The sequence below is a fragment of the Ceratotherium simum genome, chromosome 15 (genome assembly GCF_057802395.1).
Source record: "Ceratotherium simum simum isolate JZ-2026a chromosome 15, ASM5780239v1, whole genome shotgun sequence".
Lineage (NCBI taxonomy): Eukaryota > Metazoa > Chordata > Mammalia > Perissodactyla > Rhinocerotidae > Ceratotherium > Ceratotherium simum.
The window spans coordinates 49719199-49735675 of NC_141914.1; the positions used below are offsets into that span (position 1 = coordinate 49719199).

Here is a 16477-nt window from a genome sequence, read left to right on the forward strand (position 1 = left end):
TATCAAGAAAATATAAAAACTATAAACATATATATATACCTAACAACAGATCCCAAAGTACATAAGCAAAAACTGATAGAATTAAAAAGAGAAATACACAATTCAAAAATAATAGTTGGAGTCTTTAATACCCCATATTCAATAATGTATAGAACAGCTGGACAAAAGATCAGCACTGACACTGAAGACTTAAGACTATAAACCAACTAGACCAACAAGGCAACTATGGAAGACTCCACCTAATTACAACAGAATACACATTCTCAAGTACACATGGAACATTCTCCAGGATAGACCATATGGTAGTCCATAAAACAAGTCTCAAATTTTAAAGGTTTCAAATCATATAAAGTATGTTCTCTGGCCACAATGGAATGAAGTTATAGATCAATAACAAAAGGAAATTTTAGAAATTCACAAATAGGTGGAAATTAAACAACACATTTCTTTTTTTTTTTTTTTTTTTAAGATTTTATTTATTTTATTTTTCCCCCCAAAGCCCCAGTGGATAGTTGTATGTCGTAGCTGCACATCCTTCTAGTTGCTGTATGTGGGACTTGGCCTCAGGATGAACGGAGAAGTGGTGCCTCGATGCGCACCCGGGATCCGAACCCGGGCCACCAGCATCGCAGCGCGCGCACTTAACCACCAAGCCACAGGGCTGGCCCAACAACACATTTCTAAATAACCAAAGAATCAAACAAGATACTGCAAGGGATGTTAGAAAATATTTCGAGATGAATGAAAATGAAAAAAACATATCAAAACTTATGAGACATACCTAAAGCAATACTTAGAGGGAAAGTTATAGCTTAAACACCTATATTAAAAAGAAGAAAGATCTCAAATCAATAACCAAATTCTACACCTTAAAAAACTAGAAGAAGAGCAAATTAAACTCAAAGAAAGCAGAATGAAGGAAATAATAGAGATTGAAGGGGAAATAAATGAGATAAGAGAAAAAACAATAAAGAAAATAATGAAAATGGGCCGGCCCCATGGCTTAGCAGTTAAGTGCACGCGCTCCGCTACTGGTGGCCCAGGTTGGGATCCCAGGCACGCACCGACGCACCGCTTCTCTGGCCATGCTGAGGCCACGTCCCACATATAGCAACTAGAAGGATGTGCAACTATGACATACAACTGTCTACTGGGGCTTTGGGGGGAAAAAGAAAAAAAGGAGGAGGATTGGCAATAGATGTTATCTCAGAGCTGGTCTTCCTCAGCAAAAAGAGGAGGATTGGCATTGATGTTAGCTCAGGGCTGATCTTCCTCACAAAAAAAAAAAAAAAATGAAAACAAAAGTTGATTCTTTGAAAAGATCAACAAAATTGACAAATCTTTAGCTGGACTGACCAAGTGAAAAATAGATGAAAACCCAAATTACCAAAAAAGGAGTATAAAAGAACACTATGAACAGTTAAATGCCAACAAATTAGTTGACCTAGATAAGATGGACAAATTCATAGAAAGACATAAACTACCAAAACTGACTCAAGAAGAAATTGAACTCTGAATAGATTTATAACTGGTAAAGAAATTGATTAGTAACAATCTTTTACAGTCTGATTAACAATCTTTCTACAAAGAAAAGCCCAGGCTCAGAGGGCTTTGTTGGTGAATTCTACCATCCACAGAAGAATTAACACCAATTCTTCACAAACCTTTCCCAAAAAAATACAAGAAGAGGAAATACTTTCCAACTCATTCTATGAGACCAGTATCACCCTGATATCAAAACCAAAGTCATTAAAAGAAAAGAAAGCTACAGACCAATATTCCTTATGAATATAGACACAAAATTCCTCAGTGAAATACTACTAAACTGAATCCAATAATATAAAAAGGATTATACACCATGACCAAATGAGATTTATCCCAAGAATGCATGGTTGGTTTAACATCTGAAAAGCAAGCAACGTAATACACCATGTTAATAGAATAAAGGACAAAGGCCACATGATCATCTTATTAGACACATGAAATGCATTTGACAAAATCCAAAACCCTTTCATGATAAAAACAGTCAACAAACTAGGAATAGAAGAGAGTTCCCTCAACCTCATTAAGGGCATCTATCAATACCTACAGCTAGCATCATACTTAATGGTGAAAGACTGAAAGCATTCTCCCTATGATTAGTAACAAAGTGAGGATGTCCACTCTTGTCAACATTGTACTGGAGATTTTAGCCAAGACAATTAGGTGAGAAAAAGAAAAGATAAGAAAGAGAAGAGCAAAACTATCTCTTTTACAGATGACATGATCTTGTATATAGGAAATCCTAAGGCATTCTCAGCCACACACACAAACACTAGTAGAACAAATAAATGAGTCCAGTAATGTGGCAAGATACAAAATCAATATATAAAAATCAATTGTATTTCTATACACTAGCAATAAGTAAGCTGAAAATGAAATTAAGGAAACAATTTCATTTACCATAGCATCAAAAAGAATAAAATACTTAGGAATAAACTTAACAAAAATAGTACAAGATTTTTACACTAAAAATTATAAAATATCATTGAAAGAAATTAAAGAAGATCTAAATAAATGGAAAGACATCCTGTGTTCATGGATTGGAAGACTTTTTAACATTGTTAAGATGACAGTACTCCCCAAATTGATCTCCAGATTCAACACAATTCCTATCAAAATCCCAGCTGCCTTTTTGCAGAAATTGACAAGCTAATCCGAAAATTCATGTGGAATCACAAGCATCTAGAATAGCCAAAACAATCTTGGAAAAAAAGAACAAATTGGAGGACTCACACTCCCAATTTTAAAATTTACTACAAACTTACAGTAATAAAGAGAATGTGGTACTGATATAAGGTTAGACATATAGATCAAAGGAATAGAATTGAGAATCCAGAAATAAACTCTTAAGATTACAGTCAATTGAATTTCAACAAGGATTCCAAGACATTTCAATGGAGAAAGAATAATTTTTTCAAGAAACGGTGATGGAACAACTAGATATCCACATGTAAAAGAAAGAAGTTGGACCTCTACCTCACACCATATACCAAAAATAAGTCAACATGGATCAAAGACCTAAATGTAACAGCTGAAACTATGAAACTCTTAGAAGAAAAGATAGGCATAAATCATTATGACCTTGTATTAAGCAATGGTTTCTTGGATTTTACACCAAAAACAAAAATGTAGAAATAGATAAATTAGATTTCATCAAATATGAAAGCTTTTGTGCTCTGATGGATATTATCAAGGAAGTGGAAAAAATGACAGAATGGTAGAAAATGTTTGCAAATCATATATCTGATGAAGAATTTATATCCTGATATATAGAGAACATTTACAATTCAACAATAAAAAGAATAATCCAATTTAAAAATGGGCTAAGGATCTAAATAGACATTTCTCCAAAGAAGATATACAATGGCTAATAAGCACATGAAAAAGATGCTCAACATCGTTAGTCATAATTCAAATAAAAACTACAAGATACAACTTCATACTCACTAGGATTGCTATAATTTAAAAAATAAAAAAGGTATTGATGAGGATATGGAGATATTGGAACTCTCATACATTGCTGCTGGAAATTCAAAATGGGATAGGTTCTTTGGAAAGCAATTTGATAGTTCCTCAAAAGTTAAACATAGAATTACCTCACAACCCAGCAATTCTGCTCCGTAGTATGCGCCCAAGAGAATTGAAAACATATGTCTACACAAAAACTTGCACATGAATGTTTATAGCAGCATTATTCATAATAACCAAAAGTGGAAACAACCCAAATATCCATTAACTGATGAATGCAGTAACAAAATGTATATATCCACACAACGGAATGTTATTTAAATACAAAAAAGAAAGTACTGATACATGCTACAAAATGGATGAACCTTGAAAATATGCGAAGTAAAAAGAAGCCAGACACAAAAGGCCACATATTGTATAATTCCATTTTTATGAAATATTTTTATAGGCAAATCCATAGAGACAGGAAAGTAGATTAGTCATTGCCAGGGTCTGTGGAGAGAGTAGAGTGGGGAGTGACTCCTGATGGGTATAGCGTTTCTTTCGGGGATAATAAAAATATCTTCAAGTTAGAGAGTGGTGATGATTGTACAGCTTTGTGAATATACTTTTAAAAAAACCACTAAATTGTGCACTGTATAGGGGTGAATTTTATGGTATATGGATTTTAAATGATTTGGAAGCTTTAAAAACAATGAATTAAGCTTTTAGTACATTTATATGATTTTAAATATATATTGAGGTGTTGAGTGTTCAATAATTTTTCACTAATGGTCTGCTCAGTCTAGAACACTTTAGAAACAACTTTAGACATAAGACATATACATCAGCAATAATAAATACTTGCAAAAGTTGACCAATTGCATCCAGGACAGAGAAGATTTACCAGAGCATTATCCCTATCTCTGTTTTCTAAAATGAAGCTGATAGTGAATGCGTAAGTCTCTAAAAGATATATTGATAAAATAAAATCAGAAAAGCCATTCAGTGCTGATAGTGGCTAGGAAAAATACAAAGGTGAGGTTATAGGAAAATAAAAAGTCAGAACAAGCCTATTTAGTTTCTCACCCATAAAGATGTCCTGAGGTTATTATAAAGCGTTTCCTTCGGCTGTGGCCCCTTTTCCTGTCTTTGCCTATTCAGGGGAAAAATTGGATTTTAACACAAGAAGTAATTTCTATGTTAAGCCCTCTTATGAAAAGATTTCCACATACCCTGGGAACAAGTCAAAATCCGGCATCTCAGTGGGGAAAATGTTCATACGCTAAACATGGAAGAACAGATTAATTACATAATGCCCCCTTTTCCGTACAACATTGTTTTGTTGGTTTTGTTTTTGTAAATGTGTAGTGGCTTTTGAATACATGAACTAGCTAATCCCTAATTGGATAGAGAACTGTAGTTCTCTACTGTTTCAATTCTGCTGCTATGAATATGTTAAAATTCCTGAAAAGAAAACCAGCAGCTATTAGTGTATAATTATCTTGATACTCCAATCATCAGGGATTTAGTGTTTAATTTAAAGCATTTCTTTTTTTTTTTTTTTTTTTTTAAAGATTTTATTTATTTATCTTTTTCCCCCAAAGCCCCAGTAGATAGTTGTGTGTCATAGCTGCACATCCTTCTAGTTGCTGTATGTGGGACGCGGCCTCAGCATGGCCGGAGAAGCAGCGCGCCGGTGCGAGCCCGGGATCCGAACCCGGGTCGCCAGCAGTGGAGCGCGCTCACTTAACCACCAAGCCACGGGGCCGGCCCTAATTTAAAGCATTTCTTTATCATTTTTATAATTTTTGTGAATTATGGCATTTTGGCAGCCAATTTAGTATAATATAACACCAGGTTTAGAGGTATTCAAGCAGGATTAGAAATGTACATATAAGAAGTGCTACAAGTTTTTAAGTAACAAAAGCCTGTAACAACTCTTGAAGTCCTTTCACAAAATTTCCTTATCAACATCAAGAGTCTATTGTATTGAATTTCTCTTCTTTTGAGGTATGTATGCACTAATGTTCACAACAGATATGTCCTTAGGGGCCCATATAAACCTCCAGATTCTCATGACATGGCATTTGGAAACCTCCATTCATTCATTCAGTCATTTATTCAACTTCTTTTTAGCACTATGCAAGGATTGAGGATACAAAGATGTATAAGACCTCCACAACAGTAGGAGAAATGGAGGATTAAATAAATGTTTGTAAAATAATATATTAGGCATTATATTAGAAATATTTTCCAGGAATTTTATGGGCATGGAGGGCTTAAAAGAGGAAATGCTCCTCTCTCCTGGATCAGAGAAGACTTTAAAGAGGAAGTGATGCTTTAGCTGAAGCCTCTTTCCAATATAACATTAACAAATGGGGAAGAAATTGATTTGCAAAAATCTCATTTATGTGAAACTTTTTAGAAATGCATCCCTTACACGTAATGTACCCGTACACTAACACACAAACTCTTGGCAAACACGGCTACAAGATCACTCATATATATAAGGTAAGGGTTATTTGCAAATGGAGAAATCTCTGTACATAAGCTGTGAATGAATTTCTTTCCAAGATACCCAAATTTAATAGAATCAACAGTAGAATAACATCAACAGTAAAATAAGAAACATCACTAATACATAGAAATTTCAGTAAATGGAATATGAACTACTCTTGTTTCTATTAGTATGCTTCAGATTCTCTTAAAGAAAAAAAAATGATTTATATTCTCTTTCTAGTAGAATTCATCATGTTTTGGTTCCACTCCATTTATTCTTGGTGTCAGACTTTGCTTATCCAGGACGACTGCTATGTTGGCGAGGGACCATAAAATCTTGTGACTAACACTCATGCCAGGGTAATGATTATGGGTTGGCTTGGTATGGAATGCATTTCTTCTTATCACATGAATGGCCCTCACATGGCGAGAGGCACTTAAAGTACGCTTTAAAGTACAAACCTGGTACTGCTTGCTCTGAAGAAAATTCTCCAAAGTCAAATGTAGTCAGGATTTTTTCATTTCCTAATTTTAATGATTTAGAAAGAGGAGTGTTATTTAACTGCCAACATTTTTATTTACCCGGAGTCTGTAAAATTTAACTGCCACTTTGTGCTGAATATGCTACAAACTATGGATACATCTGGCAGTTTGGGCGCACATCTTGTATCTGATTTAAACTGCAGCAGTGTCAACCAAGATAGACGCAAACGTCACCTGAAGCCTTGGGTTACCTACTCTGGCTCTGCTTTAATTATCACACTTAAGTAGTTACTCACCAAATCATTGAAATAAAATGTTTATATGTGAATATAGTTTTGGATTGCCTCAGCAAAGTGATTTCATAGAAAGCACTTCAATATGATTTTTAAAAAATGTATATCCATTCATATTAACAGTATAAAACTCTTCAGATAGCAAAAATAGATCCTGGGTAAATTCTGAAATTATACATACACATACATACATTATTTACAATCTATTTTTAGCAACCTGCTTAAGTAACCTATTGTTTTGAAAAACAGTAAATTTCATGTGCCTTTATTGAGCTTGGTCATACTAATTTTAGTAATTTCTTTTTCAATTTGCAGTTGGCAATCAGTGGATAAATTACATATCATTCTGTGGTCTCAGAACACATGCAGAGCTTGAAGGAAACCTAGTCACTGAGCTCATCTATGTCCACAGCAAGCTGCTAATTGCTGATGACAACACTGTTATTATTGGTACGTACATGGTCTATAATTGTGTTCCTTGCTAGTTGACGTACCTCGTACAAAAATCTTTCTTTCTATTCCTCCTAAGCTTCCTTTGCAGTTGAGAGGGACAGTAACACAATATCTAAAACATTTCTGAAGCAATCTTTTTTGCTTACATCTTTTCTCATCCCTGTTTTTATCTGTAAAGAAACAGAGAGCAATTAAGTGGCCATTGTGCAAATGACAGTATCCAGAGGCAGCAGCTTAACCCAGCAGTGCCTTTTCTCATTAATTCTTTATTATTCCCTTATTTTTATTTTGAATCCAAGTACCTAGATTTCGAGGATTGGAGGGGGAGAAACAGGGAGAGGAAATGTATCACAAATGAGTATGCGATGGTAATTTGTATGTGCTGGCACCACATCCACCGAACCATTACCACAGATCTGAAGTTATGCAAGAGTCAGAATTGGAAGGATATTAAAATGTTGCTGTGTCTATGCTTACCATTTTCCCCCTAGAGTCTGTGTTTTAGATGTTATTAATCAGGGTGCAGAGCAGACCAGCTTTGGGGGGCGGGGTGCGGTGAGGTAGAAATTGTGTAGGAATGATATGGTGTCGTTCCAAACTAAGGTCTGCAATCTTTTCTTGTCAAGGAGACACAGTAGATTTCTCCAAGTCCTCTCCCCACTGACAGACTCGTACAACAGTTACTGGTTATACAATCTACCCAGGTTGGATCAACTTGACCAGAGTGGTGGATGCTCAGCGTCATTCTTTTATACACATGGAAAGTTTCATTTTCCCATCATTGAATGGTTTTGCCTTCTAATATTATGTTGCACGAACACTGAAAGGCCAGGAGGAGAAACAGACTATTAATAACCAGCCAGAAATGAATTGACAAGGGTGGGGGATGTTACTTAGAGATACGATGTGTCCCACTATTGGAAATTCCGCTCATCTGTTTAAATAAAATGTAGTTCCTCAGCTATAATAAGATACTTCCCTATTCTTTAAGAAACTAAATGTCATGGACGGTTTTGAAATTTTTTGGCAGTAAATGTGCCTTTTCCATCTCCATCCTCCACTGAGAAAAGAAAAAAAATCATATATCTAGGAGGAATGAGACTGTCTTATCTGGAACATGATTTGAAAAGAAAGAAAAGTAGTTCTGAAGCCAGAAAATGTATAGACCATAGTGTGGTGATATGTACACACACACACACACACACATTTTTTTTAATACTTATACAGGGCATTTAAGAAAAATATCCTGTGTCTTCCATCTCTTTCTCTGTATGGATCAAAGCTCTTTAGGGATTTATTAACTGCCCTCTACCCCCAATAAACAAGGTTTCTCTTATTTTCCCCAAGCTACTCTGGCCTTGCTGTTCAGAAGCCAATCTCAGAATATTTTTATATTAAATTTGGCAATGACAATAGGAAAGGAAAAATATTGGTGTTTGCTGAAATGGAAAAACAAACAAAGCCAAATAAAATTGATCTCTTCAGCAAGACTTCAGAACACTTGAAGTAAAAATTGACAGATGTTAATATTTTTCCTTTTAACGGTCATTTTGACTTTCAGCCGGCTTTGGTTTACATGAAGTATAAATGCAAGGTAGTTTTCAGTAACAGAGCTAAGAGTTAAATGGGTTTGTTGAGTTTTTTAATTGATTTATTTTCTAGAAAGTTCTCTGAATCCTCAGAGGCTGCAATGTACTTAGGCTAGCAAGAATTGATCAATTTCACACATAACTCATATCTGTTTTCTTGCAACTGAAGATGTGGCCTTGGGAGGATGAAGAGGTCTTACTTGCTAGTCTTTAGAGGCTGGATTTCTTTTTCTCCTTCCCAAGGGCAGAACACAGTTCCTCCATGGAAAAATCCAAAGGTTCCTTTGTTCTTTTTATCTTAGTGGAAACTCTGAGAGAAGCGGGCTTATTGTTGCTCTCAAACAGCAGCCTGTTTAAGTTTATAACACAGAGAACCGTGTTTAAAATTCTCAGAGAGGAGTTTGAGAAGTTAGATTGAGAATATTTTACAGGTGTTAAGCATATATTTAAAAGCTTACAAGAGGTTAAAGTAACCTGTGATTAAATTTTCTAACATGGCAAATTTATGACAGAATTATTGAATACTTGACATAAAGAAAAATGACTAATTGTTTATCATCATTTTTTCCTCATGAGCAAATACTTGTTTTCTCCCATTGAAGATCTCTTTTATGTGTAGCTTGAATTCTCTCTTGCCCTGGGAGGCCCTGCTGGTCATGAAATTTGTGGCCAAGTCCAGTTTTCTAATCCATCTTAATATTGGCACTTAACCAAACTAATGTTTATTTGCTTTCCTAAACACAAAAGGCTGTCTTTAAGTAGAATTTACATCTATCCTGATGACTAAGTGAGACGATTGTTTTTTTAGTGTTCACTAATCCACTGCAAACACAATAGGGAGATACACAACCTGGACCAAACAGTGCCACTGCCCAGCAGAGCTCACGGTCTAGAAGGGCCAGGTACTCTTTCCAACAATACCAGAAACATCAGATGGGTCTTGCCCAACTGGAGCAAGAAGGCCCAGAGGCAATCAACGAGGGTGGGTAAGGTGCGAAACTATGTGGAGAGAATGAATATCAGTGCTTGAAGGGCAGGCTTGAGACTGGCTGATGAGAGTCTGTGGTTGAAGGGCTGCCCCGGTAAAGAGGGGTTACCCTTGATCTGGTCCCTTGGGTCTCCACCCTGGCTGCATTAGAATTGCCTGGGGAGCTTTAAAAGATATGTTATTTAGGGGGAAGTTTGTTCATATCTGCAATTTACTTTAAAATAGATCCAAAAAATGGATACATAAAGGGATGGAGTGGTATTGGGGGAAAATACTAATGCCTGGTTCCTCCCTCCAGAAATTCTGATTAATTGGTTTGGTTTGGGGCACAGGCATCAAGGTTTTTTGTTTTTGTTTTTGGCACCAATATTTTTTAAAAGCTTCCTAGGTGTCACTCATGTGCAGTCTGAGCTGAAAACTTCTGGACTGGAGGTACGGGGGACACAAGTGGGTAGAAAGTACTGAGTAGCCCATTTGGGCTCAATAGAAGAATCAGTTTTCCTTTAAAACACATAAGCTAAAACAGGGTAGATTTGGTGTATTAGTTGTCAGTTACTCCTATAACAAATGACCACAAACTTAGTGGCTTAAAACATCATAGACTTATTATCTAACAGTTCTGTAGGTTAGAAGTCCAACATGAGTCTCACTGGGCTAAAATCAGGGTGTCAGCAGGGCTGCATTAGTTTCTGGAGGCTCTAAGGGAGAATCCATTTCCTTGCTTTTTCCAGCTTCTAGAGGCTGCCAACATTCCTTGGCCCATGGCCCTTTCCTCCTTCTTTGAAGGCAGCAATGTTACATCTTTCTGAAGGTTCCCAAAAGCCTCAACCCATTCTTCTGTCATCACATCTCCCTCTGAATTCCCTTCACTTTTAAGGACTCTTGTGATTATATTGGGCCCACCAGGATAATCCAGGATAACCTCCCTATTTTAAGGTCAGCTGATTAGCAACCTTAATTCCGTCTGTAGCCTTAATTCTTTACCACGTAACATAACATATTCACAGACTTTGGGGATTAGGACATGGTCATCTTTGGGGGCCATTATTCTGCCTACCACAGAAGGATCCACAATTTCTGAAACAAGACATTAAAAAAAAGCGCAAACCACAAAGGAAAAGATAGATAAATCCAACTGCATTAAAATTCAGAACTTCATTCATTAAAAGATACTATAAAGAGAATAAAAAGATAAACCACAAACTGAAAAAAGATATTTGCAACACACTTAATATTCAAAACACATAAAGAATTCCTATTAATCAATAAGACAAGACAACCATCCAAAGAAAAATGGGCAAAGGAATTGTGTAGGAACGTCACCAAAGAGAACATACCTGAGGCCCATAAACAGGAAAGATTTTCATCCTCATTAATATAATAAAAAGACAACAAAAATACCAATTGGCAAAAATTAAAAAGTTGGACAATCCAAATATTGGCAAGGCTGTGGAGCACCAGGGACTCCATTCCTACGTACGGGTAAATTCGTAGGAATTTACGAATTTGGTAAACTCCCACTTGTGTGCACCAGGAAACATATACACAGCTATGCAGTGCATAATTGTGCATCACAGCAGAATTCTGGAAACAGCCCAAACTTCCAACAACAGCAGAATAGATAAATAAGTCCTGGTATGCTCACTCAAGGAAAATAATGTATTACAATTATGCACAGATAAATCCCAAAGACATACTATTGAATGAAAGAAGCAAATCTCAAAAGATTATCTACTATGTGATTCCATTTATACAATTAAAAACAAGTGAAAAGTAAACTACTTTTTTTGTTTAGGAAAACATGCAGAGCATGATGAACAGAAAATCCTTTATAAAGTCTCTCTCTTGGGGAGGGAAGGGCATGCATGGAGAGACACCTGAGGGCTTCTGGGATGTGGTAATGTTCTGTTTTTCAGCTTGGGTGATAAATTGTGATGTTTTATTATTGCCTAAGTGTACATATATGTTTTCATACACTCTTTTGTATTTTGCTATATTTCATGATGTTTAAAAAGTTCCCTAATAGCAGACTTAGAAAAGGTCATTTTCTAAAGATTAAGTGGCTTTAAATTGTTAAGGCAATGTTCTAATAAAAACAGGGGATTGCAGTTACCATAAAAAGTAATACATGAATACAAAGCATATTTGTTGTAAACAATTCAAACTCTAAGGGCACATATAGAGTAAAAAGTCAAAATTCCCCTTATTGTCCTCCCTCTCTTGGTCAGAGGGCAGTGGCCACTCTTAGTAGTTCAGTGTGTATCTTTCAAGAGACCTTGCCTTCCTTCTTCCTCATATGTTGTATGGAAATGGGGTACGGCCAGCCCTGGTGGCCTAGTGGTTAAGTTTGGCGCACTCTGCTTTGGCAGCCCGGGTTCAGTTCCCCAGGTGCGGACCTACACCACTCATCTGTCAGTGGCCATGGTGTGGTGGCAGTTCACGTACAAAAAGAGGAAGATTGGCAGCGGATGTTAGCTCAGGGTGATCTTCCTCAGCAAAAACAAGAAAAAAAAAAAGAAATGGGGTAATACTACATCTGCTATTCTGAATTTGGTTTTCGGAACATGGGAATGTTTAACTGAATGGAGGTAACATTGACATCCATCAATATCTAATTTTCAGTGTCTCATTTATTAAATTCTTCTCAAATTTTCTCCTCCCTTTCTTCACATTCCTTTTAAATAGTAGCCATTTCACTTATCCAGTGTGGTGAGGGTCAGTGCTCTGGGTAACCCCAGATGGGTCACTGAAGTACAAGACCCACACCCTCTCTCTAAGGATTCCAGCTCAGAATGCCAGAAATGCGTTCCTCCCCTTGGGAGTGTGCAGCCTGCTGCGGTGGGAGGCAGACTAGGGGCCTGATGTGAAAGTGTGTATGTGTGTGTGTGTGTGTGAGTGGAGGAGGATCTCCAGGGACTCACATCCCCTGTTTTCCTGATAATGAAGAGCAGCCCCCAGCCCAAGAGCAGCCTCTGCCGGGACCCTGGGGATAGTGGAGCCACAAAGCAACACTGTGGGACTTTGTTCCTCACCGCCTTATAGCTCACACACCTGGGCGAAGGGTGACTAACCCAGAGAGGAGGCCTCTTTCACACAAATGCTACCTGCCAGCCAATTGTCCCTTCGTATGGCAGTATTCTCTAGTGCAGATGTTACAGCATTAAGAAGTATCTGATAATAATGCCAGTAAAGCATTAACCTTTGTAGAGCAGTTTATAGATCAGTAAGTGCTTTCACATGGTCTTACTTAATTCTCACAACAATCCTACAAAGTCTATATTATGATCTCAGTTTATAAAAAATCAAATTAAAGCTGAGAAAGATTAAATAACTTTGCCCAAATTAATGCTGGGCCAACTGTCAAGCCCAAAGATATGGCTGCAAATTTTATAGCGTAAGCAAAATGTAAGTGTATGTGTAAAGGACTATTTGTTGCTAACAAAACAAAGTGTTTCAATGGTTCCCACCTTACAGTGCTCCAATGATGCTCCCAAATGTCTGTGAGGTGCTCCATCCTTTCTCTGTCACCCAGGGTCACTGTGGGGCACCACTGACATCCATAGTTATCACAGATTTCTATTAACTATGCGACAACATTGTCAAGTCTCTTCAGGAAGGGCCAGTTTTTTCTCATGTACAGCATTCCACCATTTGGGCTCAGGGCAGGGCTGCTGTCCCCTTACACCCTTACTGTCCCCATCGCAGAGAGTACCCAGCCCTCCTGTTCAACCCGACCCTTCTGCTCCGTGTCTGCAGAAGCAGTGGAATGTGTGACTAGGGCAAGAGGAACAAAAAGAAAAAAATCAGTCAGCCCCTGTCTGTAGTTTGTAGGACACCTCAAGGATTCAAAAGCGTAAATCCACAGTGGTTAAATGCAGACAACGTAATGGGGTTTCTGAATACATGACAGAGGAGTGCAGAAGGCGCAAGTTGATTTAATATGCCCTTCACATGTGAAAGTCAACATTCTCAGCTCATTTGGATTTAAAAATAGAAGGGAGAGAAGTTGATACAGAAGCTGTTGGCATGCCACACAAGTGAGGCAAGAGAATGGAAAACCCAAAGCCACTAATGAAAATCTGTATTTGAGAGTGGACTCTGTTGATTGTGAAGGCACTCTTGGGTATTGACATTCATAATTATGTGACCATAAGTTAAAGTGTATGGAGTCTGATTTTTAAGTCTAGAAGCTGACTGAACTGAACTGGTGAGCATGTGTTTTTTCTTTGTGTGCTTAATGAATATCAGTTAGAATCCTTTGAGCCACAAGATAGAAAATTCAGCTAAAATTAGTGTGAAACAGTAAGGAAAATGTATTATTTCATATAAGAAAATTCTAGGGTTGACCAGTTCAGTGACTTAAAGACCCAGAGTCTTCTTTCTGCTCTGCCGTCTTCAGCTTGTCTGTTTGTCCCCTAGTGGTTACCAAAGAGCCATAGCAGCTCCCAGAATCACGTCCTTATCCAAATGTTCAGGTCCAAATTTCCAAAGGTTGGAAGAGATAGCATCTCATTCTTGTGTCTGTTTATAAGAAGGAGAAAAACTTTCTTGGAAGCCCCTAACATACTTTCCTTCACGTTGCGCTGGCTAGGAACATGTCAAGTGCCCATTCCTAAGCCAAATCACTGGCAAAAATAATGAAATTACCGTGGCTGGCTTAGCCTGATCAAGATTCACCCCTGGGTTAGGGAGGGCCCCGCCTCCCTAAAGCACAGCGTCTCTTGATAACCTGAACTCCCTGGGTTTTGTTAGCAAGGAGGAATTGAGTGGGGAGAGCAACCAACAGTGTCTGCTACAATGGATGAGAAGATTGTTCAGTTTCACTGTTTCTCCTTATAGGCTCTGCCAACATAAATGACCGAAGCATGCTGGGAAAGCGTGACAGTGAGATGGCTGTCATCGTGCAGGACACAGAGACAGTCCCTTCAGTAATGGATGGAGAAGAGTACCAAGCTGGCCGGTTTGCCCAAGGACTTCGGCTGCAGTGCTTTAGGTGGGTCCTCCTGTGTGTCTCTTATGTGGTTCCTCTGCAGTGGGCACTGGAACCCAGCCCAGCCTCCTGCCCTCGGCAACATGCCGTCTCCAGTTCTTCCTCGTCTGAAACAGTCTCCCAGAATACAGGATGTGAATCACCAGTGCTGTGTGAAATGACTTTAGATGGGCACAAACATTTTCTATTTTAATAGTTTTTATTATTTTTATGTGTAATAGAGAAAACTAGCATTTTAAATCTATTAATTGATTTAGGACCAGGCCAGGTCAAACCATCTAGTGTCTATTTAAGTTTTTTTAAAGTGAGTCCATTTTTAAAAATTGTAATAGTCCCAAGAATACAAGGATATAATGAATATTATGAAAGGAGACTGCCAGTGACTACTGGTGTTAAATTTAAACGTGGAAACTTCAGTTCTCAGATTTAAGATGACTCCAGACATGGAAGATTCTTGATCCTCTGCAAGAAGATGTGAGTTTAAACACATCTGTGGTCAAGTTGAGAGAACCCTCAGCTAGGAAGCAAAGGCTGTGTGGCCCTAAATGAGTCCTTCCTTCAATTAAGAGTTACAGAGAACTTTCTAGCCCCACCTTGGCCCCCGTAGTCCAGTCTCAGTGGTCAGAGTGATCCTTCTAGAACCTACCTCAGATCCTGTCACTCCGCTCACCACTCCCCAGTGGCTTCTTACCTCATCTCCTCTCACTCTGGGAGCCCCCCACTGTCCGAGGAACACTCCGACCACTCTCCCACCTCTAGGCCTTTGCAGCAAGTCCCCAGTTCTTTGGTTCTAGAACTGTATTTGCCAGGATGAGATGTCACTGTGGCCTCTACAGGGAGAGCAGCAAGCGTCCCTGATTAAGCCCTAAGCTATTTGGGGAAAGCGCTGCATGGATAACGCATTGCAGCTCTATTGTTTTAACCCTCCAGCCTTAACGGTCGCGTTTGGAAGCTGGTTTGCTCGCAGATAGGCACGTAAGGAGCGCTCCGCTCCCTGCAGATGCCAGCAGCCATCTCCCTCATACCTCACAGTCCAGACTCTGGCTTTCAGGAGCCAAGATAATCTTCAGTTCCAGAGACATTCATTCTGCAATCTCTGCCCCAGGAGCTCAGCAAATCCGTCACCCCAAATCTGACTGTCAATACTCTCACAGTCTTTATTGCTGTATTTATTGCCTTTGTTACAAATTGTTTTGCCATTAAGATTTTTTCAAACCATTGACATTTCAATTAGCTTCTAATATTCATTTCTTTTGTTTAGTAGAGAAGAGTTGGAAATTAGTACCCTGTTAATCAACCCATTGCTTGCCTACTGCAGCATAGATGAGGAAACAAATATTTCCTCCTGTAAACTAGAAATAAAGTGTATCTTTTCAGTTCCGTCACAACTTAAGTATTCTCTTTAAAGTGGTGAGCTTCTTTATAACTTTCTAAGTGTATCATAATTATAGAGGTAGAGGGTTCTGATTACAGCATATTTTCGTTGTAGACAATTGGCAAATACAGAAAAGCAATAAGGTAATTAAATTCACTTGTAACCCCACTACCCAGTGCTAATAATTTTAACATTTGATGTATATCATTTAACTTTTTTCTATACATATATTACTATACTATATTTCTTTTTTAAAAAACATACTTAGGGTCTTGCACTTCCTCAAAGTTCTTTAAAAAAGTAGTTACACATACT

The 16477-nt window shown here is 37.9% G+C and overlaps 1 protein-coding gene across 7 annotated transcripts in view; it reads left to right on the plus strand.

The window, feature by feature from the left end:
• The window catches only part of PLD1 (phospholipase D1), a 219636-nt gene that overhangs the window by 187528 nt on the left and 15631 nt on the right, over positions 1 to 16477 (plus strand). For all 7 annotated transcript variants that reach the window (XM_087440028.1, XM_087440027.1, XM_087440030.1 and 4 more), the window contains 2 exons: positions 7083 to 7217; positions 14637 to 14790. In XM_087440028.1, the coding sequence (XP_087296154.1) occupies positions 7083 to 7217; positions 14637 to 14790 (289 nt within the window). The remainder of the gene's footprint in view (positions 1 to 7082; positions 7218 to 14636; positions 14791 to 16477) is intronic.